Source organism: Glycine soja, chromosome 3, assembly GCF_004193775.1.
Source record: "Glycine soja cultivar W05 chromosome 3, ASM419377v2, whole genome shotgun sequence".
Taxonomy (NCBI): domain Eukaryota; kingdom Viridiplantae; phylum Streptophyta; class Magnoliopsida; order Fabales; family Fabaceae; genus Glycine; species Glycine soja.
In genome coordinates, this window is record NC_041004.1 from 36,017,263 (window position 1) to 36,043,900 (window position 26,638).

Here is a 26,638-nt window from a genome sequence, read left to right on the forward strand (position 1 = left end):
TATCCTATGATGTACTATTATAATGATTAATTTGTTGTCAGTTGTTAGATATTAAAGGGACATTTTCCTAGTTGCTTACGTGATGATCTATGTATGTTTCTCATTCACCATGCCGGCTGGGCCGGCTATTCCTTTGTGTGGTATATCATATTTTAAGCCAAACGTTATATTCGGATTGAAATTTAGTTAGTTGCGAGGGACAAAAATATTTCTTTATGTGGTTTATTTATAGATTTATAACATTGTGTGGTCGTGCATAGTGTAGAGCTCAATTAATAATGTGAAATTATTTCAACTGAATTTGAAATTGAGTTTGAATATTAAGTATTATTTTGTTAAATACTTAAAAAAAGAGTTATACAATTCATATTAATAATCTTATTTGATTCGAGTAAAATTATTTCTTCCAATATTTTATAATATTATACATGCTATAAAAAAAAATGGAATGCAAGATTAAACACAACCTATTTTTCAATTTGTCGTTTGGATTAAAGAGACTGATGGTGTCTTGATTTACAGCTCACCCTCACCAAATGCCAAATATCATTCGTGTCTACAAGGTATCCAAGCCAATGCTCGAACCTGGCAAATTTTGAATGCAATTTTAACAAGGGACTTTAAACATACATCAACATAATGTAATTAATTCAAAGAATTAACTCTTTAACCTCCAAATTAACTAAGTTTTTTGTCCTTGTCCAATTGTAGACTCAAGTATACAAGTAAAATAATTATATTTTTTATAATGAAATTGTTAAAAATACTAATAATTTAAACATAAAGAAATAATCTTATTTTTTATTTGAGTGGTAAAATAAATATTTTTAAAAGTTGTCTAAATTTTGAACGTTTAACTAGAGTCCTTATAGGATATATGTCGTAGGATGTTAACACTTTTTCTATCTGTAATCAACTCTCCAACCAAATTTGATTTTTGTAGAGCATTGATTTTTAGAAGGGTTTTTTTTCTTCTAATTTTTTCCTAAATAAACCTTACTGAAGACTTGATATATATATATAGTATATTTTTTTCATTGTCTTGTTGTAACTTGTTAGTTGTGACATTACTCAACAAGAATTTGATATTTTAGAGTTGTCGATCAAAAGCGAGGTTAAGTCGACATTAACGTCATTGTTTAGTAAAAAAAAAAGGTGACACTTCACATAGCATCAGACAAAGTTGAGGATAAGTAGATACTTATAGTGACCATCTAGAGATGACTCAACGTAACATTGGCTTGAGGCTGAGTAATGTAGCACCATCTTGAGGCCAATGCTATTCATCATACCACTCAAACCACCACCCCAATACAAATTGTCCCCATAACTTCAATCTCTTGTTTATACGTTCACCATTAATTTTGATATTGCCACTTTAATTAGAAAGTAGAAAGGATGGGGATGAATGACGTAGCTTAGGTCAAATGAAAAGAAGAAAAAAGAACAAAGTAATTGACCTATGTGGTAGCTTCTGCTTTTGTTGTCGAAAAACTCAACTCAAACCCGTATAAATGTTTGCTAAAACATGAAGGGGAAGAACTATTTTAATCTTTCTTTGTTTGTATATTTTAATCTTTCTATGTATATGTTTAACTATTTAAGATCTTAATAATGTATTCAAATATTTAAGATCTTTCAAAGTATTGCTACTAATGCAATGATAACATTAGTTTCAAATTAGCGTGGGTTTTGGTCGATGCTAAATTGTTAGTTTTAAAATAATTTTATGTAAAATAAATGCTTGTGTTATTGGAAGGTATTGCTGAGTTTTATTGTAGTTTAAAATAATAGTTCGTTCATAATCATTGATTAAAAATTGAATCATGAGAAAAGTATATTATAACAAACTTTATAATTAGTTACAATTGTAATCGTTAATTTTTTAATCGATGATTATCAGTGTAATTTATTATCTTGCATTCTTCTCATAAGAGGAGTCATAAGATGTTATAAAACTCAGATTCTACACTATATATATACAGAAAACTGTGGCAAAAAGTTCTCCCATCTTTGGATCTCCTCGTCACGGTGAAGCTTTCTAATTCCTCCAAAGCATCCTTTTGGTTCTTGACATTGTTCACCTTTTCTGGGTAAATTTATTTGTCTCGTACGTTATATATAGATCTAACAGAGTATTAATTGCTTGAACTCCACGATCAATGTCTCTGTGGAAAAGCCAATTAAATTACATGTACGCAAGGTATTCATCTAAAGCCAATTATATTATTGTTAATATATTTATATGTATTTTTAAATATATTTAATTTTTTAAAGTAAAACAGAAGGAGTCCGACCTATCCATTTCTCTTTTGAACTTTTTTTAAAACTAAATCTCTTGATTTTTTTAGGTGGCAATTTGACCCATCCATTTCTCTTATGCAACTTTTTTGGTTCTTTATTTCTCAAATATATTTTAAATATATTATCTAAACTATATTATATATATAATATATCAAATAGATTATTATGTATATATTTTAAAATATATTTATATAAAAATTTTAAAATACATATAAATATTTTAGAAAAACATATAAAATGATTATTCTATACTTTATTTACTGCGTTCTAGGCTAATTTTTAACAAGTTAGATTGTGAAACTTTTTAAAAGTTTGTTTGAATAAAAAATAAAATTTAAAATCAGCATTTTTTTTAATTTAACAACCTATAATAATAATAATAATAATAATAATAATAATAATAATAAATTTATATAAAATATATTTATGAGATTTCTCATTTTGTTGGTTAGTTACGTATTTTATTTCACATAAATAAAAGATAACAAGAGAAATTCAAATTTTTATTATCTAAATATTTAATATATCTTCATAAGATCAAATTTTTATTTAAGGAAACAAATTATATCATTTTTTATTAAAATGAATTAGCTAAATTAATTCTAATAAATAATAAATATTTTTTATATTTTATTACTTGTTAATTTTTCATTGGTTATGTGTAAGGATAAGATGTTAGATTTATGCCCATCCAAGAATATCTCTACAGAGAGACGATAAGATCAAAGTTGTTGAAAAGGAATTGCAAATTAAACCGTTGCTTGTGTTTTGCTCTTGTATTATTTTTTTGTCAAGAGACGTATTTTTCTTGTTACTTACATGATGATCATGCCGAGCCGTCTATTCGCCTATTCCTATGTGTGACATGTCATATTTTAAGCTAAGCGTATTTGGATTAAATTTTAGTTACTTGCAAGGACAATATATTTCTTAATGTTTATATATATATATATATATATATATATATATATATATATATATATATATATATATAACTAAATAAATAAATAAATGTTAATGTTCTTGAAAAGATTTTTTATTGGGATGACGGTAAGATTGAACCCAATCGATCTACTAATCAATGGATAAAGGGACCGATTAATTGTGTGTTGGTTTACAGCTCACCACATGCCAAATATCATTCATGTCTACTAAGTATCGATGCCAATGCTCAACCATACAACTCACACTTTGAATGCAATTTTAACAGTGGACTTTAAGCATACATCAACATAATGTAATTAATAATTTAAAGTATTAACTCTTTAATCGCCAAAAAAACTGAGAATTGCTTGTCCTTGTAGACTCAAAGCATTTGTAAGTAAATAATAATATATGTATATCTATACATGCGACCTAATTGACAATCTTCATTTTTTTTTTTAAATGTTGATTGAGTGAGTGAGTTTGGGTGTTTCCTAATTTTTTTTGTAAAATAAATTAAAGATAGTTCAACTAGTAATTCTAGCCATGGACGAATCCAATTCAAGAATATTTTTTTAGATTTATTCTTCATTCTCATCATTTCTTTTTTTATTTTAAAATCTAATGAATAAGATTAGTTACTCATTATTATCATTAGATCTTAAAAAAATAAATGGAAGAATTACTTTTAGAATAAATAGATCTCTCCTCTCACTATATATTTAAAATCCAATATATAATCTCTGATATAAGTATGTTATATTTATTTTTTAAGGTAAAACGTTTTTTTTATCTCTGAACATCAAAACTTATATATAATTTCTAAGCTTCTTGTTCGTTTTTGAGTCTAAATTGTCATTGCAGATCTCTTGGTTTATTTTGGAAAAGGTTACACGGGGAACTAGGAAGCAAAATTCTACTGGTTATGTATATATATATAAAAAAAAAAAAACTCAAATTAAACTGACTTTCTTGCAATATATAGCAGATTCAGACATTTTCTCCCTCTATTTAGTAGTATTTATGAACCATATAGATAGAAGATGTATAGTGCTGAGTGCTCTAATGTTAAATTTGGTGTTCTCTCAACACTCAAAGCAATTTATTTCTAGGAAGGGACTTACGACGATATATAGTTATACACTAATTAAATGAAATATATTTTCAAAAAAAAAAGAATTTAAGAATATATTTACCTATTAAAAAATGCACAAAATAAAAATTATTAAAATAAATATATATTTGTTTTTATTTTTACGTGGCTATAAGCCAATCCCAGGACCTAAACCGTTTAGGGAACATCCTTTGAAATAACAAACCAAAAATAACCAATGATTTAACGCAATTAAGGATTTGTCATCAACGTCCAACAGCATCTTTGGCTCAAAGTTTGTTGATATTGATTAGCCTTTGCCCCCTCGTGGCTAAAGTTCCTTTTTTTTTCCCCCCACATTTCTATCACCGGCATAACACATTAGCCTTTTACAGCGTCTTCAATTCTCTTGATCCTAATTTCCATTTTTTTTGTCACAATTGTTGCTTTCCGTATATTCTCCTCCTCCTTATCTCTATTTAAATCTGTCTATTACAATTTGAAAGCGATGGATCAAGGAGAGCTTGCACGAGTTTTTCAAATGTTTGATCGAAATGGGGATGGCCGTATCACGCGAAAAGAGCTTAGTGACTCCTTAAAAAACCTTGGAATCACCATCTTGGAGCAAGATTTGAGCCTAATGATCGAGAAGATCGACGTAAATGGAGATGGGTTCGTTGACATGGACGAGTTTGGCGAATTATACCAAACAATAATGGACGAGAAAGACGAGGAGGAGGATATGAAGGAGGCATTCAATGTGTTTGATCAAAATGGAGATGGGTTCATCACGGGAGAAGAATTGAGCGCGGTGTTGTGTTCTTTAGGCCTAAAGCATGGCAAAACCATAGAGGATTGCAAAAGCATGATCAAGAAAGTGGACGTGGATGGTGATGGAATGGTTAACTACAGAGAGTTTAAGCAAATGATGAAGGCTGGGGGGTTTGCTGCGGCTTCGTTAAGTTGATGCATGCATGGCTAGAGGATGTGCACGTAAGTCATTTTTTCTTAATTTTATGGATAGGTGGAGTTTTGCACATAAAAGAAGAAATAATCAAGATACCCTTTGTAGAATATATTATGTATTGGGGGAATGGTTTCTTGGTTGGTGAATATGTTTGATGAGAATTTCTCAACTCGATCTTGTACGGTTGAATATTGGTTATTCCTCAATATTTTCCAATCTAATGAACCTATATATCCTGTTGTTGTGTAAATGAAAGTTGCTTTGTCCGCATGCACCAAAGACTTTTTTTTTTTGTCACACCAATCTTTTCCATTGCCACGAGTTTGTGGCTTTTCACATGCATATTTTAAGTTTTATTTTGAGAATGATAAGGTTGATTTGATGATTGAAAAAGAAAAGTTGAAAGATTATCCTCTTAATAACATTCAAACAAAAACTAACAAGTATCGTTAACTAGTAAAAATAAAAACGTGCAAACTATAAGAAATCCAGTTATATATGTTGGATTGTTTTTCATTATATACACATACGTGAATTATTAATTGAATCAGCATTTTAAGTTTTACAATTTGGTAAGACGATAAAAAAATTCAAAGAAAAAATAACCAATACTTTAAAATTCGCCTCCATCAATGAAACCTTTTTTTTTTATCAAAGTACAATTTGTAATTAACTTGACTTAATAGCAAGTTTTACCATCAAATTTTTATTATTTTGTAAATTTTACTACTTAACTTTTATAATTTTGTAGATTTCAAAATAAAAATGAAAGTTATAGTTGGATTAAAAAAGTGAATATAACTTTTCCATCCTTCAGCATGAGAATAAAATTAGTGTAAACAAGGGAATGCAACTTTCTTGGTGTTTTCATATAGGTTGTCCTTAGAAATGAGAAACCTATAGCCTAAAACATTTATTTCAAGTGTATCTGTCTAATATGTCTTCCTCAAGATCCAATTTCAGATTATAAGCCCTTGTCGTGCCTAGCCCGTTGCAATCTTCTTGGGTATTGTTCCATAAGAGATTGACTTGTGTGAAAAGTCATGGTATACTGATCAAGCTTTACTCTTAGTTAAAAAAGTAACATATTATAAATTGTGAGGAAAAAAATATATAAAAAGGATAAAAAATGAATTTTTAGTATTTTATTTAAATGAAAAATAGATTTTAATAGTTTCTAAAAGATAAAAGAATAAATCTGAAAAAAAGAAGCTAAAGAACCAAAATGATTATTGAGAAGAAAAATTATATATTAACAATCTAAAAATGATTGAATTATAATGAAAAATTATTTTAAAATCACAGTATATAATCCAAAGTTTGCAGTATTATGATACTTTCGGCATGAAAATGCAATTAAGTCAAAATTTTAAAACCAAATAAATCAACTTCGACTATTTTTTTTTTATTTTTTTTCTGGTAAATAAACTCACAAGGTTTGTTGTGCAAGGGAAAGGAAAAAAAAAAAGACGGGTGCATTAGCGTTATTTTATTCCATTGAAAGGGTTTTAAGTTTTAACTAGGGTTGAAGCGCTTCTATCACTGCTTCACTGTTTCTTCTCCTTCGTAGCGTAATCTCCCATGTGGGCTCTTCGTCGAGCTTCGGTTCCTCTCACGTAACCCCTTCTCCTTCTCGAACGTTCCCTCTCTATTCACCACTCATTCACTAACTGCTCCATTTCAAACCAAACTTGATTTCCCCATTTTCTTTTATTTCAATCGAAATTTTACATTCTTCATTCTTTAACCTATTTTGTCCGTGCCATAGATTATCTTATTAGTTCATACTTCATACTTTATTTGATATCAGTAAGACTTGGAAGTGATTGTTCATTGTGAATTGTTTGCATAGGACCCGAGGGTCAAATTAGCGGGAACTAATTCTGTTGATGAAGAGAGTGTTGTTATCTATGAATCTAATGGAATAACGTATGGTGGATTTTTGTCGCCAAATATGCGATACCATTCGGGACATAACGCTTCCCTTAATTTTACTGTCGGGAAACGCACGCTTTCTTCGAGTAGGACGAAAGAGGAGGATGATTTGGAGGATGGGTTTTCCGAGCTCGAGACACCTGCCAGCGATGGAAATGAATGTGACGATCTGTTAACTTCTGATTATGCCGACCTATTATCGGATGATGTTGAGGAGCCACACAAGGAGAAAGAAAGACCACGTCGTGGAAGGGTTGAATCGAAGCTATTCCATGAGATCATGAATGCGCAGTGTACCTCTCTTCATTTGGTTTTGGAAAAGTGGCTAGAAGAAGGGAATGAGCTGACCAGAGAGGAAGCGTAAGCTGTTTGGGAGAGCTTTGCTGGTAATTGGGTTAAGTTTGAATTTGCTTGTACATTATGCATTTTGATGTTTGAAATTTGAAATTGATTTACTAACTTAAATTGTCATTGGTCATTGCTTATATTTGTGGATAATGGATATTCGATGGCCTGTTTACTTTGAGAAAACATTCTGTTTCTGTTTCTTGTTTTAACCTTTAATCATATAGTGTCATCTTATTTTTGTTTTGTTTTCTCTTTTCGAAGATTTGTATTGAGAAACAAGTTTTTATTGTTTCCTATACAAACCTTTGAAAACAAGCAACAAAATAAAAACAGGGTGGCCTTTTTGTAATTAAAAGTGGAAACAGAAAATGAAAATTGAAAACATGTTTTCAAACCATCATTTCCTTGACTCTCAATCTGAGCAAAATAATGCTGTTGTTCAATGTTATGCAATGCTTGTTTTGATTGACTGTTCCAAGTGTAGTGACTTTCATATGCCCTGTATGTGATAGAAAAGAGGAAGAGTTAATATATTTAACTGCTGAAGCTATGAATAGTTGTAATGTTGTTTTGATATAAAAGACTTATACTCCTATTTATACTAATAATCAAGATTAAGTACATTTTCATCTAGTATGAGGCACGAGCCTGGCCCAATTATTTATTATTACCTCCAGTCCTTATTATAAGCAACAAGTTACACTACACTCGTTGCCTATAATAAGGACCAGAGGTAGTATATGATATGTATCCAAGTTCCTAATAGAATCATCTAGCATGCTTAATTATTGTATCATACTCTTAAGTCCTAACAGAATCCAGCACTCATCCTCAAGCTAAACCTGACTAAGCTCTTAGTTTGTTGCAATTAAATATTGTCACTCACTCTCTGTCCATTTCAGCCACCATCCACCTTTGTGACATCTTTGGTGAGCGATAACACCTATGTTTCTCTTTGATTTATGATTTCTTATGTGCTTTTATTTTTGGCGTGTTTTAAACAGTTTTCTGGCTGTTGTGCCAACCTTCTAGCAGTTACAAGAGTATTCTTTATTCTGATCATCTCCTCTGCTGGCTTCATCTTCGCTTCTGACCCTCCTCTTTTGTGATGTCATTTCGGCCACATCTTTGCCTCAGACAACTGCCACTGTCCACCACCAGCTGGTAACACTTGTATCTAAGTCACCCCATCAAGACTGGTTAAGCCCTGATGATCTTGAGTGGAATAGACACTACACACACCCTTACATACACAATGCACATGCTTTCTTGTTTAGCTATTCTAATGCATCTCCCCGTCCTGCGTGACATGTGGAGCCTCATTTTTAGCGGCCGTTACCTGCTCCAAATTTGCCTCGACATCCTCACTCTTAGTCTGCCACTACATTTTTCATTTCTTGCCTCCTCTGTCTACAGTTCAAGATCTGTTTGGGGTTATTCTCTCTCTTGTTGACCCAAGACCTCCGGTACTCAAATTTGTCTCCTTATGGATGAATCTTGCACTGTGAGATCACAGAAACATGCTGGCTTGGCCTCACAGCTTTCTCTGAGGTATCAGCTGGCCACACGACTTTACCAGAGGGATCAACTGACCCTGTGGCAATACTAGAGAATCATCTTAATTCCATCATTATACTGTCTCAAATTATACTGTATTACTGTTTGACTTATCATATTTCCTTATCTCATGATTTGGTTACCATACTTCCTTATCTCATGATTTGGTTACCATACTTCCTTATCTCATGATTTGTTTCCAATTTAGTTAGGATTATGATTAGAGTATAAAAAAGGGTTAGTGCTAAGTTTTATGATATGAACATATCATCACAATGTATAATTCAACCCCATAATGTCAAGTATCAACAGTTTTCATGGTTTTGTTATAACTTATAGTATAGAGGTCATATTTTTGTTCCAATGTACAACCTTTGCTACAATTTGATGCATTTGGCTGGAGCATAACTCTTATGTTTATGGATGCTTCTTTGGTACATAACTTGATCTGTAGATAAGATTAGGCATTTGGCATGTATGGTGTGAAGCTCGTGGTCTTTTTAGTGGGGTTTCGTCAACTGCTAATTATTTTGGTTTATTTATACTTGGTAGGTGAAGTTTTTCAGTGCTAATGATAAAAATGTTCCTTGACGCAAATTTGATATTCCAGTTCCTTCAATCAAGAATTATTTTACATGGTTTAAGTTTTAGCAAATAACTGCTTGAAAACATTTTTTTCTATTCTTGCCAGATTATCAGTTCTGACTTATTATGGATGATGTTAGATAGAATTAGCATTGTAGTTTAACTTTTGGATTTGTAGTTGTTAATCCATTGGCAAGTGCACCAATTCGTCCAAGTAATATTTAAAATAGTAAGACTGAGTATCGAGTCCACAGAGACTTTGACTGTGCTCAATGTTTGTATATGTCCAATTTTAAGCAATCAATGAACTAAATTCGATATTGGTCAAATAATGATATGGAATATAAAATTCGACATAAATGAAGATAATTAAGCATAGCACATTAAAGAGATAGAATACAAACACTCAGGGGTGAGTTGTCGGTTAAAGTAGAATTACGGAATGTGTTGAGACTCAGTCTACCGAAACTACTCTTGATGCAACATTAAGGATTTTTCACTATTTAACGTTATTTCGATTATTGCCTTCATCCACTAACCTATCCTAATCATGATCTCTCATGTGAAAGAGCCTAAATTACCTAATTTCACTCCTAATCCCTTAAGAGCTACATCAAATAATTTGCTTTAAGAATAAAGATGCATAAATAAGGCTAAATAATATCATTCTATCCCTAGACATGGATTATCTAGATGCTTTTTTCAAGTTCTTAGGAGATAAATATTTTTCAATGCATAAATCCTATAACACTACATGAGCATGGGTGATCAAGCCATAAACATGATATTAAGCACATAAAAGAGACAATAATATCAAAATAACATTAAATAGATAGTTAGAATTATTACATCAAGAGCGTATGGTTGCTGAGCTCTTAATAATGAGTGGTTTAGCCTCTCATGACAATGAGAGACTTATTAATACAAAAAGAAAACAAGAGGTGTGGAAGGAAATGGAGGAAAGGATCCCCAAGTGAGTGAATTTTCTCTCTTCTCTTGTGCCCTAGCTTCTTGTTTTGGTCCCCCAAAAGAACTCTCTCATTTCGCCCTTTTTCCCCCTTCAAAACGCAGCACAATCATGTTTTTCAACATTGACTGTGCGCTAAACGTGCATGTGCTCGCTAAGCGTGCATGCAAAGTCCAGCTGGCATAAGTGATCGTGCGCTAAGCCGCCAAATGCAGGCTAACCCACGAAATGCGGACTAATCTGCTAGATGCGCGCTAAGCTTGGCCTCCAAGTTGGCTCCTCGCGCTGAGCGGTTGTTGACGTGCTGAGCGCGCTGCTCCAGTTCTTCAACCCTCTTCCAAGTCTCCTGGTGTGCAATTCTACAAAAAATACACCCCAAAACACTGTAAATTAACTAACTTTAACATCTACTGGACAAAAACTCAAAAGAAGCTAAATTCCTAATGTTTTAACACAAAAGAAGCAATAAAAGAGAGGAAATTAGATAATTACTATGTGATTTAAATATTCCAATTACATAAGCATAGAAATTATCTGTAGCCTGTTTCAGTTGTTTGGCCACTGGCTTTCCTGGTGCTCTTTCAACTTTATTTTGTGTATCCATCTCCCTTCTGAACTGATACTGATTATTGTGAAGAATCTTGTTGGTGCTCTTCTTTTTCTTTCACCTAGTGCTGTACTTATTTATTTTTTTCCCCACATAATTAGCCATGGAATTGGAATAACCTTCCTTTTGATGTGGATGAAGCATGAATTGTTCCTAGTTTTAATTTATTATTTATACTCTATTTAGTATTCAGGGCTGCAGAGGAGGGAGGAAGATCCATGTCTTGCATATTGAGCAGTTACAAATGGTTATGATAATGGGGGATTGTTCTTCTGTTGAGAATGCAGACATATTTTTTGGGTCATATTTTCAGTTTTTCACCAGTCATTAGATATAATTATTGTCTCATTGATTATTTTTCTAGACTTGCATTCTATATTTTTTTTAATGATTGGTAGTTATCAACTTAGTGTGGTTTTAAATTGTGGTCCACAAGTGCAATTGTAGCTTCAATATCATGCTTTTGGAGGTCTCTGGGACAGTGTGACTGCAATTTAAAACCTCCATATATTTACTATATTTTTTTATTTTCTAGTTCACACGAGAATGTTTGGTAATGCAAATTTACTCTTTTTTTCTGGTTGGTTATGTAGCTCTCAGAATGGCTCGAGTCAAAAAAGGAGTTTGAATTTATTGAAAGAGATTATGCAAGTCGGCTTGATTTAATTGCCAAATTGCGTGGCTTACATAAGGCAGAGGTTTACATCGAGACTATTCCAGAATCTTGTAGTAGAGAGATAATGTACCGGACTTTATTGGCTAAGTGTGTCAGTCAGAACAATGTGAAGAAAGCAGAGGAAGTTTTTAGTAAAATGAAGGACTTGGATTTGCCTATTACAGTATTTACTTGCAATGAGTTGCTATTTCTGTATAAGAGGAATGACAAGAAGAAAATAGCTGATTTGTTATTGTTGATGGAAAATGAGAAGATCAAACCTTCTCGTCATTCTTATTCAATCTTAATAGACACAAAAGGCCAGTCCAAAGATATTGGTGGAATGGATCAAATTGTTGATAGAATGAAGGCTCAAGGCATTGAACCAGACATCAACACACAGGCTGTTTTGGCTAGGCATTACATCTCAGCTGGGCTTCAAGATAACATCTCAGCTGGGCTTCAAGATAAAGCTGAAACTTTGTTGAAGGAGATGGAAGGTGAAAACTTAAAACAGAATCGGTGGCTATGCCGAATTTTGCTTCCCCTCTATGCAAACCTAGGAAAGGTGGATGAAGTGGGAAGAATTTGGAAGGTCTGTGAGACAAACCCTCGGTATGATGAGTGTCTGGGGGCAATTGAAGCTTGGGGAAAGTTGAATAAAATTGATGAAGCAGAGAAAGTTTTTGAGATGATGGTAAAGAAATGGAAGCTTTCTTCCAAGACTTGTTCCATACTGCTGAAGGTTTATGCAAATAATGAGATGCTAATGAAGGGTAAGGATCTTATTAAGCGAATCGGAGATGGTGGGTGCCGAATAGGCCCATTGACCTGGGATGCAATAGTGAAACTTTATGTCCAAACTGGGGAAGTAGAGAAGGCAGATTCGGTTCTTCAGAAGGCAGCCCAGCAGAGCCAGATGAAGCCAATATTTTCTACCTACCTAACTATTTTGGAGCAGTATGCTAAGAGGGGTGACATCCATAACTCGGAGAAGATTTTCCTTAGAATGAAACAAGCTGATTATACATCTAAAGCAAAGATGTACCAGGTTCTAATGAATGCCTATATAAATGCAAAGGTTCCAGCCTATGGGATTAGGGACAGGTTGAAAGCTGATAGCATATATCCCAATAGAAATTTGGTAAACCAATTGGTTCAAGTTGATGGATTTAGGAAGAATCCAGTCTGCGATTTGCTTGATTGAGGAGGCCAACAGATTCTTGCGCCAGTGTTGTTTCTACTCATACACATGCAACTGTTGTTAGTCAAAGAGTACTCATAGGGATGGCAAACAATCCCCTACCTGTCGGTAACCATATACCCCCGCTCCGAGTTTGACGGATAATAACCAAGTTGACTGGACATGGGGACAGGGACAGGTAATACCCAAGTTTTAATTTCAGGGATGGGGACAGGGACAGGTAACCATTTTTTGCTGTACTTGTACCCGTTACCTGCCCCCTTAAGTCACAAATACATAAAATTACTTATGTAATCTTACTTAATCTTACTTAGAGTTACACAAGTAAAGAGAATAAAGATTGTCTAAATTATTGAATGTTATCATTTTGTTCAACTAAACTTTTGTTACAGACTTTTGATTTTATTTTTTTATGAATCCTGTTATAAACTTATAATGTCATTCACTTGGCAAAGTATGTTATCTACATTGGTATTTTGAATCTTGTTTGTAATGTCAATGGTTGGCCAAGTATTTACTTAGAACATTGCTATCATTGTGTAGCTTGTGTGTATAATTATAAACCACTTATTGTGTTTGTATTATGCATATTCAGGTATGATAATCTGATCAAATTTGTTGTATTTTTTTTAAAAAAAAAATAGAATTTTGGATCGGGGATGGGGATACCTGACATCGAACAGGGATGGGGACGGATGCAAAAAATTAGTCCTCTTTGACATGGATGGTATTCAGAATAGGGGATGGAGACGTGTGAACATCAAATTTGTTTTTGTCCCACTCCATTGCCTAAAAAGTATATTTAAGTATCTTTGATTTGAATTTTTTTATAGAAAAACTCATCTTTAAGAAGTATGTATGCGATTGCTTGATTTGTTATTTTTCTTATATCTTTCGTCTTTCGATTGAAATGCAAACTTGTAAAGAAGATGCTTGTTGATGGGAAAAGTGATAGGGAGAAATCATGGGTTTAAATTCTTTCACTAACAAAATCTAATAATAAATTAATGACTAACACACCTGTCTAGAAATTGCGTTGAAGCCAGCTCAACTATTTTTACTTGAAGGTGAAAATATCCTCTCCTTGGACTAACCAATTGCATTATGTAAGTCGTGCACATTGCACACTAGGAAAGAAGGGTATTAATGACATCCTAACGAAGCCTTGTGATCACGGCGTTTGGTGCAATTTAATGAATTTACTTCTATTTTCCACCCAAAATTTCTGCAGCTTTCTTGGTAGCAAAATAATTAACTACATCAAGAAATGAAAGAATGCTTAGGAGTAAATGGGTTCGTTTGCTTTGGATCTAAAATAAAATATAAGAATTTAATAAAAAAAATTACTTTTAAAATAGACTTAAATATATTTTTAATCATTTAAATTTGTATAATTATTTTTTAGTCCTTAAAAAAATGTTTTTATTAGTCTCTCAAATTTTTAAAAAATTATTTTTAGTCCTTCTTCCTTTATTGTATTCATAGTTTCACACTTTGTAATCATTTTTAACCACCAAAATTTATTTATTATATTTTTTTTAAAAATAATTTATAATGATTTTAAACCGTCAAAATATTTTACTGGTATGTTTTGGTGAATTTTTTATATTTTGACATTTTAAAGAAAAAAAATAAAAACATGAATGTGAAAATGTATTTACATATTTTGGTGGTTTTAAACTATCACAAATTATTTAAAAGAAATTAAATTAGAAAAATAAATATGTCTGACGGTGTAAAATCATTATAAATTGTTATAATATTAACACAAAGAATGAGAGACTAAAAACAGTTTTTAAAAAATTTGAAGGACTAATAAAAATATTTTTTTATGAAGAACTAAAAAAAATAATTATCCAAATTTAAAGAATAAAAAATATATTTAAGTCTTTAAAATATAAAAAAAATACAGCTAAAATATTTTTTTTAAATATAAAAAAATACAGCTAAAATATTTTTTTTTAAAATAAGTTAAAATATTTTGTTTTTTAAAATAATATATAAAAAAAGGAATGTGAAGATTTCTTATAAATCAATTATAATTAGTGCATTTTCAACAAGAGTTGCTCTTCTATTAGCAACTCCAAAAGCAACTTTAATACATATTTTACACGATTGGAGAGCATCTCGGTTGCTTAGCAACTTATTTATCATTATGAATCAGTCTCACTGATTATTTAATAATTTGGGCGCAGTTGATATATGTCTATGGTAGTTTTTTTTTAGAAAACTGTAGGGTAGGTTATGAAATCTATTTAAGAAATTATTTAGAATTATTTGACTGGGGTAAAGAATTTATCAAGTTTAAAATAATAAAAATGATGTGGTACGTAAAGTTTGTGAAATTAGATATAAACCTGTGCATTTTGTGAGTGTTATAGTACATATTTGGAATGAATTTTGCTATGTGAACCACACTATTCTTTCTCTATATTCATCTGAAGCAAAAACAAGTAGCTTCTGCATCATTGACGTGAACTTAAAATGGACGTGATGTTATAATATTGTTTCAAGCATGCTAATGAGCTTATGGATTTAATAATTAAAGAAGTATAACAAAAATATTGAAAAATATGTGTTAAAAAATAATTTTCACTTTCAAGATAAATACAATAAGAATGTGATTTTATTTGGAAGAAAATTGTAAGTTTTATTGCAATTCGGCTAGAAATTTTATTTAGTTATTATTTTTGTACCACTAATATCACAAATAAATCATTAAGGACATTCAAATAATGAATGATTTGAGAGTTTTGGAGTTATTCGATATACAATCAAGGACAACGTTTATTTTAATTTGTACCATAATTTTGTTTTTTCAAAGTTTCATGTTTAATACATTTGAAAGGAGTGTGTCACAATAGTTCTTGAAATTGTACATGTAAATCAGTAGTCCCTAAAATGAACAAAATGGTAAAATGGACATTGAATTTGTAAATTGTCAATCAAGTTAGTCCCTTCATTAATTGATGTCATCTAATGTTGTTAGAAAGACGAATTTGACCAAATTTCTCTAGTTTGGTGGTGGATATGATTCAACTGCTGGAGAAGCCATCACATGATAGTTTACCGTTTTAATGATTATTTTACCATTTTATTAATTCCAAAATATAATTAGACCGACTCATACAATTCCAACAAAAAAAAATGACTCTCTCTTTAGCAAATTATAACTTTATTTTTCTAAATATGTTGGAGATATGAGATTTTTTCTTATTTGGAATTTGATTTTTTAATAGGTTTTAGATAGTTTTTTTTTATTGTTGCCGATTTTATCTTTTATTTACGTTTTATTAGTAAATTTAAATTTTAAATAAATCTGATAACAAATTAGAATTTTCTAGGAATTTTAAATCGGTCGCAAGTATATAAATAGACATTCTTATTTATGAATTTCAATGGCTATTTTCTTCAAATTCTTATCTCTATATTTTTTTCTGCAAATTTCAGTATTTCTATATTTTCATTTTACAAAATATTTGCAACAAAATAAACTAAACTAAACTGGGATTTTTTGCCAAATTAGTGTAAATTGCTTTTAAAAATGCAGTTTTCAAATAATCCACACATATGAGAATGGGATAAGTCAGCACATCAGGAGTACGACTTTGTTCAGGCAGTTAACAAATAACAAATGACCAGATATGAAAGGAAGTCGTACTCAGTGTTGCTAATTATTTAAAAAAAAATCTATTTTAATAATTTTGAAAGCAAAGTGGATTAATTTGGTAAAAAAAAAAACCAGAAGTATAACTTTTAAAAATAACTTTTTTTCTTAAAAGATAAGTGAATTTACTTTCACAAAATCTATTAACTTTGCTAACATTCACCCGACATATTTTTTTTTTTAAGAATGAGTGTTGTAATAAATCATAACTTTAATTTTATTAAAATACACTTTAGGCTAGGGGTAACTTTTCAAAATATTCCATTTAAAAAATATGTAAATATACGTGTATAAATCTTTATTAATAGGCTAAAGTACTCCTTTTAAAAACTAAGTGAATTAAATGAATTATTGTCTGTAATAATTTGTCCTAAGACTTGTTTGGGTGCACGCAATGTTCAAGTCGAATCATTAAACGTTGAATCTTCTTCGTCACAAGACCAGATTCACTATGAATGACCAGAGGGAAATACCGAACAAAACGTCCCTACTCAAACCTCAAACAAAAAAACAGAAAAAAGATAATCACGTGCCTTTGAGAACTAGATGCTGTATTAGGAACATTCTCCAACATTGAGGGAAGATTCATAGTTAAGAATAGTCCATAACGTGGGAAGAAGATTCATAGTAAGAATAGTTCCACAATGAAGGGTAGATTCAATTTCATGTCTCAAGCGTTATTCCCGCTATTTTAACTTGTCCTTTTTTTCCCCTTCAATTATTGAGTTGCATAAATACACTTATAATTGGTAGAGCTTAATATAACTGGTATTTATCCACACAAAAAAAGAAAGTAAATAAATAAATAAACTCGATTATTATATAGCTGACTTGTGCTGAATGATACAGATTTTTACTTTCTACGATTCTTGGGCTGCAAAATTTTGAGGTCTAATATTTCTATAAAAATATAAATAGAATGTTACATAGATGCCACAATCTCGAATCCTATTATCCAACCTTTTTGTGATTTTGACGGTTAAGAACAGAAATGAAAATTATCAAATATGCTTTGAGAATAGTTTTGGATAAGAACTAACTTGAATAATTATCGGTGCATGAGAAAAAGAAAAACAATATAGTTTTATGAGAAAAGTATAAACTATTCTTATATATCACAGTATGATGTTCCGAGAAAAGTAAATGCCAACTACTTTGATGATGAACTTGAGCAATCATTTATAGGTAATAAATTAACAACAGATCAATATAAAAAAAATTAAAAAGAAGTGAATATCATTTATAAATAGATTTACTTTTTTCATTTAATACTATTTATAAAATATTAGAAAAAATTAGAAGAGAATTTGTAGAGGATATAGCTTCTCAATTATCGTTTCTCTGGAGAGAATACAATTTTGGTAAAACAAAATGTGAAAGAAGGAAATGGATCTTAATTTCTCCGCTGTGAAACCAAACAATTTTGGTTGCTGAAGCTTTGTGTCCTGTTGTGTAATACAAGGAAAGTCAAACACAGTGGTTCATACCATACCAAAGACCGTTTTATACAAAACACGCCAAAAGACTTTCCCATTTAAAATGCTTCAAAGGAACAAACTCTATGCAAAGCTTCAAAGGTATCTCCAGAACCCAAGGACTCATATTTTAAGGTTTCACTTTCAACCAAACATTTAGTTTTTTAATATTCTGTGTCATGGCAATCCTTAAGATAACCAAAAAACACCACAAGCGTTTCAACAACCCTTTCCCTTCTTCAGTTTCAACCACCATCCCCTATGTCCAAGGCTCTCTCTTCTTCAATTCCAAAAGAGTTCCTTCGGATCAAACCTTCTCAATTGGCACTGATTTTCATCTTTCTTGGACCTCCAACAATGGAGGACACCTCTCAATTTCTCATCTTTCTCATCAAACCAGACCCATTTGGTCAACGATTCCAGGACAGGCTTTTGTCTCAGCTGCACTTGTTGACACAGAAGTTGAAGAAAGTAGAGGATCCTTTCTTGTCAAAGACAAAGATGTCCATTTGGTTTGCAATCACCAAACCATTGAGGATATTAGGGTGATTGAGGATATTAGTCAATTTGATCATCATTTGGAATGTGAAGTTGCAGATTCTCCTTGTGTGTCACAAGGGTTGGAAAAGAAAAGTGATGCACAAGAGATTCATCTTCCTACTTTGATGATCACTGGAAGGCTTTTCAATATGTCTAAGAAGAGTAAAAGGTTTCAAAAGCATGGCATTCAAGCAACTATGCAGTTTGAAGCAAAAGGGCCCTCTGTGTATGCAAGGTATTGGGTTTTGTTCAATCAGAAAGGCAACCATGAGGTTGGGTTTCAAGTGAAGATTGAGAAACCGAACTTCGTCTCACGCAACCAAGTTTCCAAAAAGGCTTCAGGAGTGTACCAGGGCTTTAAGAGGAGGCTAAGTAATAGGAAAAAGAGACTAGATTGGTGTTGGTACCTTTCAAGGCCAAGAGGGTTTGTGCTAGTTTCTTCAGTGGAGGAAGAGATAGGAAACTTGGATATTCCAAAACCAGAAGAGTTCAATAGAGTGTGGTTGACATATGCAAGTGATGAGAATGAGAGGTTTTACGGTTTTGGTGAGCAGTTTTCTCACATGAATTTCAAGGGCAAAAGGGTGCCAATCTTTGTTCAAGAACAAGGTATTGGCAGAGGAGATCAACCTATTACCTTGGCTGCTAACTTAATCAGTTACAGGTAGGGTAATGCTATAGCTTCTTAAGCCTAATTCAACATTGTATATATATATATATATATATATATATATATATATATATATATTGTTGACAACATAGTGAATGATAAGTGATGAGTGATGACATTCTGTTGTTATTGGCAGGGCAGGAGGTGATTGGAGTACAACTTATGCTCCTTCTCCATTCTACATAACATCAAAAATGAGGTCTGTCTGCCTTGAAGGGTATGATTATACTGTCTTCGATCTTACTAGACTTGACAGAGTACAGATACAGGTAACGTTACTGAAATTATGAGATATGATTCAAGTTTTTTGTGTTAACTGGACTGATCTATATGAATGAACTGCTCAAAATTAGAGTAAGTAGTGCAAAGAGATTCTGAAATTGTGTAGTGAATATTGGAAAATGTTGAGCACTGCGTATAGGATGAACGGATCTTTATGAAAATAAAGTAACAGTGTTTTGGTTAGTATTTGTCTCACACGAAAAGTGTGGTAAATTTTATTATAGCTGAAAGCTAAAGGAATTGATATATGATGACTGATGAATTTAATTAATAAAGCGAGTAAATTAAGCTATGAATGATAATTGTGCATAAATAAATAATAAATGCTTTATGCACTCCTCACGTCAAAGATGGGACATCTTGAGTGAGATGTTTGTAGGACTTGACAGCAACTATTTCAATAATGGGTGGCCCAATAGACCCAATAATAGTCAGCAGAATAGGTTCTAATTCTATTTTAGAATTTGGGTTTAGGTCTAACTCAATCGGTTTGTAAAGTGAGGATTGCTCCCTACTTATGTGGACTATTTTGGTCATATCATTAGTTGATGTGAGATCTCCAACAAGAATATTCTGAATTATTATAATGTAATGAATTCATGACTTGAATGTTAAATCTTTTTTTTTACAGATATATATATAATTAAAGCGTATAGATTCAAATTTTTTGTACACTGGAGCTTGCAGATACATGGAAATTCAGTTGAAGGGCGGATATTGCATGGGAACTCACCTTGTGAACTGATTGAACGTTCCACAGAAAGCATTGGAAGGCTACCTGAGCTTCCAGAGTGGATAATATCAGGTGCTATAGTTGGAATGCAGGGTGGCACAGATGCTGTACGTCACATTTGGGATGAACTAAGGACTTATGACGTTCCTGTCTCAGCATTTTGGTTGCAGGTAATCCCTCAACCCTATTCTTAAAAAAAGGAAAAGCAAAAACAAGTATTTCAAGGCTGTATATACTTTCTGGATCTCAGCAGTTTCAACAAACTTGTAATTCACAATTCAGTTTGTTTCTATAGACATTATATGTTCTTGATTTAAACCAAGAATATGCAAGAATTGAAGTGGTGTATTTTTGTTTTTGACTGATGTTTGCTGTTTCAAACTTGGCTTCAAAGTTCAAACTTGCAACTATTACAATTTGCAATTTTTTGCTGTTTCAAATTTACATTGTTTACTTGTGGCAACTGCACAGGATTGGGTAGGGCAGAGAGAAACATTGATTGGTTCACAGCTCTGGTGGAATTGGGAAGTGGATGCACAAAGGTATTGGGGATGGAAGGAACTTATCAAAGATCTTAGCTCTCAGAATATAAAGGTTATGACGTATTGCAATCCTTGTCTAGCTCTGGTAATTCATCCCTGAATCACTTAAATGTTGTAGATTTGTACTCGCTTACTTGTTCTCTTCAATAAACTGTATTTTATCATTAGGCAAAGTAATATAATTGGCCTCTTGCAATGTTCTCATAATTTCATATTTTTTGCTAAGTGCCATTGGTAAGATAAGACATGTGGCAATTTTAGGAAAACCTAGATAATGTCACTAATATAACCCTTTTTTTTTCTTTCTATGATCCTATAGGTTGATAAGAAACAAAACAAAAGGAGAAACCTCTTTGAGGAGGCAAAAAAGTTGGACATATTGGTGAAAGACAGCAATGGAAATCCATACATGGTTCCAAACACAGCTTTTGATGTTGGAATGCTAGATCTAACGCACCCAAAAACTGCAACTTGGTTCAAGCAGATTCTACGAGAAATGGTGGACGATGGAGTTAGAGGATGGATGGCTGATTTTGGTGAAGGCCTTCCTGTTGATGCTGTTCTATATTCAGGTATTCAATCACATCTCTTTTTTTCTCCCAAAACTTATACTCGGTGTAACCTTCTGACCTGCTTCATGAGGTCTTTCTAGTGCCAGTAGATTGTAAAACACTAAGAAAAGTAGGCTAAAGTAAGATATTAGTTCATGCAAATGGTTGCAAAGCATTGCTTTTATCTTCTGCCAAAATTTCTCCCAGGAGAACTTTCTGAATATTTTGTCATCATCCAACATACTAAACCAAAGGCTAAAAAGAAAGAGAACAAAGAAAGACTACACTTCACATATGAGCTCGTGATTATTACTAACATGATGTACACTTGGAGATATAAGGTCTAGTGGTTAAGGGAGAAGGGAAAGGGGGAAAGGTCGCTAGTTCGATCCCTTCTATTAACAAAACTAACATTCTAAAAACTAACATTTTCCGATAAAAAAAAAAAAAAACATGATATACACTCCATTTCAGGTGAAGATCCTATTTCAGCTCATAACAGATACCCAGAACTATGGGCCAAAATTAACAGAGAGCTTGTGGAAGAATGGAAAAGTAGCTCCCTGGACAAGGTGAAGGAAGATGAAGACGAGGGCTTGGTTTTCTTCATGAGGGCTGGTTTTAGAGATAGCCCTAAGTGGGGGATGCTATTTTGGGAAGGAGACCAAATGGTCAGTTGGCAAACAAATGATGGAATAAAGAGTTCTGTTGTTGGCCTACTCAGCAGTGGAATTTCTGGCTATGCCTTTAATCACAGTGACATTGGAGGATACTGTACAGTAAACTTACCTATAGTTAAATATAGAAGAAGTGAAGAATTGCTTTTGCGGTGGATGGAGCTAAATTCTTTTACCACAGTCTTCCGCACCCATGAAGTAAGTAAAATTACCTGCAATATGGCATACCACTTTATCATGCTTATATTTTCTTCTTCTATCTTTATTATCATTGTACAAGTACATAGCATGGATACATTCATCTTAACAAGAATTTTGCACTGCAGCAAATGTTATCGATTTTTTCTTCGCTTTCACTCTGATCTTAAAAACTACAACAAAAAATTGTTGTGGTATTGTACATATGTAGTGGAGCAACTTAGCTGATCATACTAATGTAACATGCAAAATTTCTGTTACATGCTTATTCTTCAAAATAAAACTAAATGTTAATTCAAGAAATATTACAATCTGAATTAATAGGGATATAATCATATGGCCAAATATGTAACCTTTTATGCGATAAATTTGATCATTTAAAGTTTGTGATAGCAATGAGTTACTGATATGCTTGACCTTTTGTTACTGATATGCTTGACCTTTTGTTTGCAGGGAAACAAGCCATCATGCAACAGCCAGTTTTACTCAAACCACCAAACAATGTCACACTTTGCGCGTTCTGCAAAAGTATACAAAGCATGGAAATTTTACCGAATTCAACTGGTGAAGGTGATCACAACATCTATCTTTACACACCAATTTATCTATATGTTGAACAAACTCATTGAGCATTTAAAGTGGTCCTTTCCTTGTTCTTTTGTAAACAGGAAGCTGCACAGAAAGGATTGCCCATATGTCGCCACCTATTTCTCCATTATCCTGATGATGAATGTGTGCATCGTTTGAGTTATCAGCAGTTCTTGGTTGGTTCTGAGTTCCTAGTGGTGCCTGTCCTTGACAAAGGAAAGAAAAAAGTTAAAGCTTATTTTCCATTGGGAGAGAGTAGCAGTTGGATCCATATCTGGACAGGAAAAGTGTTTTCCAAACAAGGACGTGAAGAATGGGTAGAAGCTCCAATAGGATACCCTGCTGTATTTGTTAAGGTTGGCTCCCAGGTTGGAGAAACCTTTTTGAATAACCTGAGAAGTTTAGGCATTCTTTAATAAAGCATTCATCAAAGGATGAACTTTAGATATGTATAACATAGCATCCAAGTGATTTTTCAATTCTTGCCCCTGAATTAATTCGCTTGTATCGTTGCAATCAAAGCTAGTGTAAAGAAATTAGTTGGAAGGATCTGAATCACATAAATCACATTCATTAACCTTCATAACCGAGAATGTTAGCTCCTTAGTTTGTTAGGACAGCTTCCGCATTCATTTCCAGCAAATAGCACTACGAATGAAATAAAACATTAGGAAAATGACACATAGTTGCCACATGGGAAACAGTTGTCTACTTCATTCTGTATAACTTCTTTTTTTATCTAAATAATAACATAATTTAACAAAAATGCAAATATGATAAACCACTCTAACAATTTCTTTAGTGGCATATTGAGTGGTTATGGTTTATGTAATAGTTTGGTTAAAAAGTTTTACAGACAACGTGAAAAACTTCCCAAGTCTCGTTCAATAATCATTTTTCCTAAAACATTTTTGACTAGGTGATGTTGAGGACAGTACTCTTTCAAAAGCCAGACATAAGAAGTGACAGATTCTACTTTAAATAGAAGTTTCATGTCTTACACCTAGCCAATTTTAGACTCATGCTCATATTTCTAAATATTTGGTTTTAACTGAGCCAAATGACATCGTGTAATTCATATAGTCGGACCTGACCTAGTTAGAAAAGGCGTTTGTTGTTATAGTTGTTGTTGCTCATGCTTCTGCATCTATTTCACCTTTTTATCACATCAGAAAAGATGGCAACTACTCAACAGAATAGGGAAGCACTTGTCTGAAGTAAACGTTAAGCTATTTAGAGGGATCTAACTAATAGACCTATCATGAAAACTATGTTCTATGTAACACAAACAAGAAGAATAATTTGAAACATAGTTGGAAGGAATAGTCTGTCCTCTCAACTTACTTCCACCTCACCACGTATCTGCACAGCTTTCACCATGTGATTATATTGTGTCTTGCATAGTTTCTGCACACCTACATTTCTAATTTAGCCACATATCTAAATATGTTTCTTGCACGTGACTAGATTAGCAAGAAACATTTTTGGTTGTAAATACTTGTAATGTCCCTTCTACAAGAATTCCAAAGAAATGAGAATTCTAGATTTTATTATGACCCTCACATGTAAGAATTCTTTTGGGACAATGAGAAAGCATTGGTTTCCTCTTACACAAAACCAAAACCTGAGTGTTTTATCATTCGCTTCCAGATATAACTATAAGAGCCAATAAACAAGAACACAAAGCTGGTAAGCAAGTTAATAAGACCTTAATTAGTAAAGTTTGAGATCTTAGTGTGTGTTTGGTTTGTTGGAAGCACACACTCCAAGACTGTTAAACGGAGAAGTATGTGAGAGGGAGCTTCCAACTGAACGGACGATTGGGATCACTCAACGATAAATCAAACACGCTCTCACTCTCTGGTCAACTTTAATACATTAACCTGTGGACATTTCAAAGTACAATACTAAAATCCTCTTTTATAGCAAGCAATAAATATTTTGTTCTTAATCTTGATGGCATTACCACCACATCCTTCTTTGAGCATTAGATTACCATTCTGATCACATTGAATTTCATGGAAATATAAAAAAATTGATCACTGACAACTTTTCCAAGGATTATGGAAATATGATGAGAAAACAATAGTAAACAGAAGAGTGATTTCCCATATCAATGATGATTTACACAGTCATAGTTACAGTCATCAAAGCATGCACATGCACTTACACTAGTTTGAATAAGACGTGCACCGTGTGTATTCCACTATCAAGAAAGAAAAAAGAAAAAAAAAACAAGTGACCATTAACAATCAAAACAGCTTGGTTTTTATGTTGGATGGATTTGTTATGTCATCAAATAAACATGTTTCAAAACATCAACCACTGCAACGAAGAGTACATGAATACATGACCCAGGAACATAAAAGAGTTTGAGACAATATCATCATTGCACAAAACTTCTACGAAGTTAACTACAACAAACTAATCACGTACCTTACCCAAAATGGGATACATCATTCATTACAAACGAAAAAATGCAACCCCATTTCTTTGATTAGTCTTTTCTCATTGGAACGCTCAGAAACCAACGCACTGGCAGAGAGAGTTCAATGTGACTGAACAATGAACATAGCAAATGAGTTCTCTCACCATTCATGAGTTAATGTTCGTGCAATTATCTGCGGAATGAAAAGAAAAGGTGTTTTGTGAATTGTGCGTGCGTGTGTGTTGAATAAGGTTGTTGTTATCGAATACTTGAGTAGCATATTCTCTCAATCTCTCTTGGGTGCCATGCCAGCAATATTTTGCTTAGTTTGATGCCATTTTATGGTATATTCTTTTTAGATACTTATATGTAAGTTGGAGAAAACAATAAAATCTGTTGAGAAAATTATGCAGTGTGTATCATATTAAAATATTGTGCCTATGTATTTCTTTATAGAAAATAAACAGGTGTAGGAAATATATTAAAAATTGTATAAGACAGACAGATAAAGTTTACATATGACATGGTGATGTGAAAATTTAATATGAAAAGATCTATTTACCAACACTCCTAATTAACTCACATGTATGGTGATCTGAAAAATCAATATTCAAAACTTTTTTTTAATATAAATCATTTCTCGCAAATAAGTGAGAAATATAAATACAATATCATATCGATGACATTTTTTTTTTATTTTGCGAAGATTGAACTACAAATAATCTACTATTATATTGATGTGCTGGAGTTATATACTAAAAAAATTTGCACTCCATAAACGTCTATAAACCAAACCACATGCCTAAATCAGTGTCACTAAAACTGAACCAGTACATAAGTTAATAAATTTTTGTAATAAAGGTTATATAAAATTATGTATAGTTTAGTTTAGTGGCAAATTTAATTCTGAAAAGGCTTGAAACCTGTGATTTAGTCTTAGTTTGTACTAACATTTATCCCAAAAACATTTTTCCTACACCAAAAAAACTTATTGAAAAGTTCATATCCTACACCAAATTAAAATATAAATATTTTAATCAACAGCAGTGAATTAATTTTAATTCACATAAATTTAATTATAATTAATAACTAATTATAATAAATTGCTTGAAATAATTGACTGTTGATGTAATTCTACACT

The 26,638-nt window shown here is 32.2% G+C and overlaps 2 protein-coding genes, 2 long non-coding RNA genes and 1 pseudogene across 5 annotated transcripts; 3 read left to right on the top strand and 2 right to left on the bottom strand.

Moving 5' to 3' along the window:
• Positions 1 to 4,586: 4,586 nt before the first annotated feature.
• LOC114405510 (calmodulin-like protein 3) lies at positions 4,587 to 5,538 on the top strand. The gene has a single exon (XM_028368005.1). It carries the CDS (start codon positions 4,830 to 4,832, stop codon positions 5,286 to 5,288), a length of 459 nt encoding a protein of 152 aa, XP_028223806.1. The 5' UTR covers positions 4,587 to 4,829; the 3' UTR covers positions 5,289 to 5,538.
• On the top strand, positions 5,307 to 13,639 carry LOC114405222 (annotated as a pseudogene).
• Positions 13,640 to 18,150: 4,511 nt separating this feature from the next.
• LOC114406630 (sulfoquinovosidase-like) lies at positions 18,151 to 23,562 on the top strand. Of its 2 annotated transcripts, none has more exons than XM_028369392.1 (8): positions 18,151 to 19,492; positions 19,635 to 19,767; positions 20,468 to 20,683; positions 20,985 to 21,107; positions 21,375 to 21,627; positions 22,081 to 22,481; positions 22,935 to 23,051; positions 23,150 to 23,562. In XM_028369392.1, exons 1-8 carry the CDS (start codon positions 18,468 to 18,470, stop codon positions 23,483 to 23,485), a joined length of 2,604 nt encoding a protein of 867 aa, XP_028225193.1. In that variant the 5' UTR covers positions 18,151 to 18,467; the 3' UTR covers positions 23,486 to 23,562. The 2 variants fall into 2 exon arrangements, with proteins under 2 accessions (XP_028225193.1, XP_028225192.1); XM_028369391.1 differs by having other exon boundaries at positions 18,152 to 19,492; positions 20,985 to 21,140.
• On the bottom strand, positions 20,339 to 23,023 carry LOC114406633. Its single transcript, XR_003665461.1, has 3 exons — positions 22,899 to 23,023; positions 22,396 to 22,495; positions 20,339 to 20,702 (listed from the first exon to the last, which is right to left on the bottom strand). It is a non-coding gene; the product is annotated as an uncharacterized LOC114406633 (long non-coding RNA).
• Positions 23,322 to 25,781, bottom strand: LOC114406631. Its single transcript, XR_003665460.1, has 3 exons — positions 25,506 to 25,781; positions 23,648 to 23,717; positions 23,322 to 23,461 (listed from the first exon to the last, which is right to left on the bottom strand). It is a non-coding gene; the product is annotated as an uncharacterized LOC114406631 (long non-coding RNA).
• Positions 25,782 to 26,638: the final 857 nt, after the last annotated feature.

Coding starts and splice junctions, on each gene's coding strand:
- LOC114405510 (XM_028368005.1), top strand. CDS start 4,830: ATGGATCAAGGAGAGCTTGCACGAGTTTTTCAAATGTTTGATCGAAAT.
- LOC114406630 (XM_028369391.1), top strand. CDS start 18,468: ATGGCAATCCTTAAGATAACCAAAAAACACCACAAGCGTTTCAACAAC. Junction 19,493..19,634: donor GCTAACTTAATCAGTTACAG/GTAGGGTAATGC, acceptor TGTTATTGGCAG/GGCAGGAGGTGATTGGAGTA. Junction 23,052..23,149: donor ACCGAATTCAACTGGTGAAG/GTGATCACAACA, acceptor TTTTGTAAACAG/GAAGCTGCACAGAAAGGATT.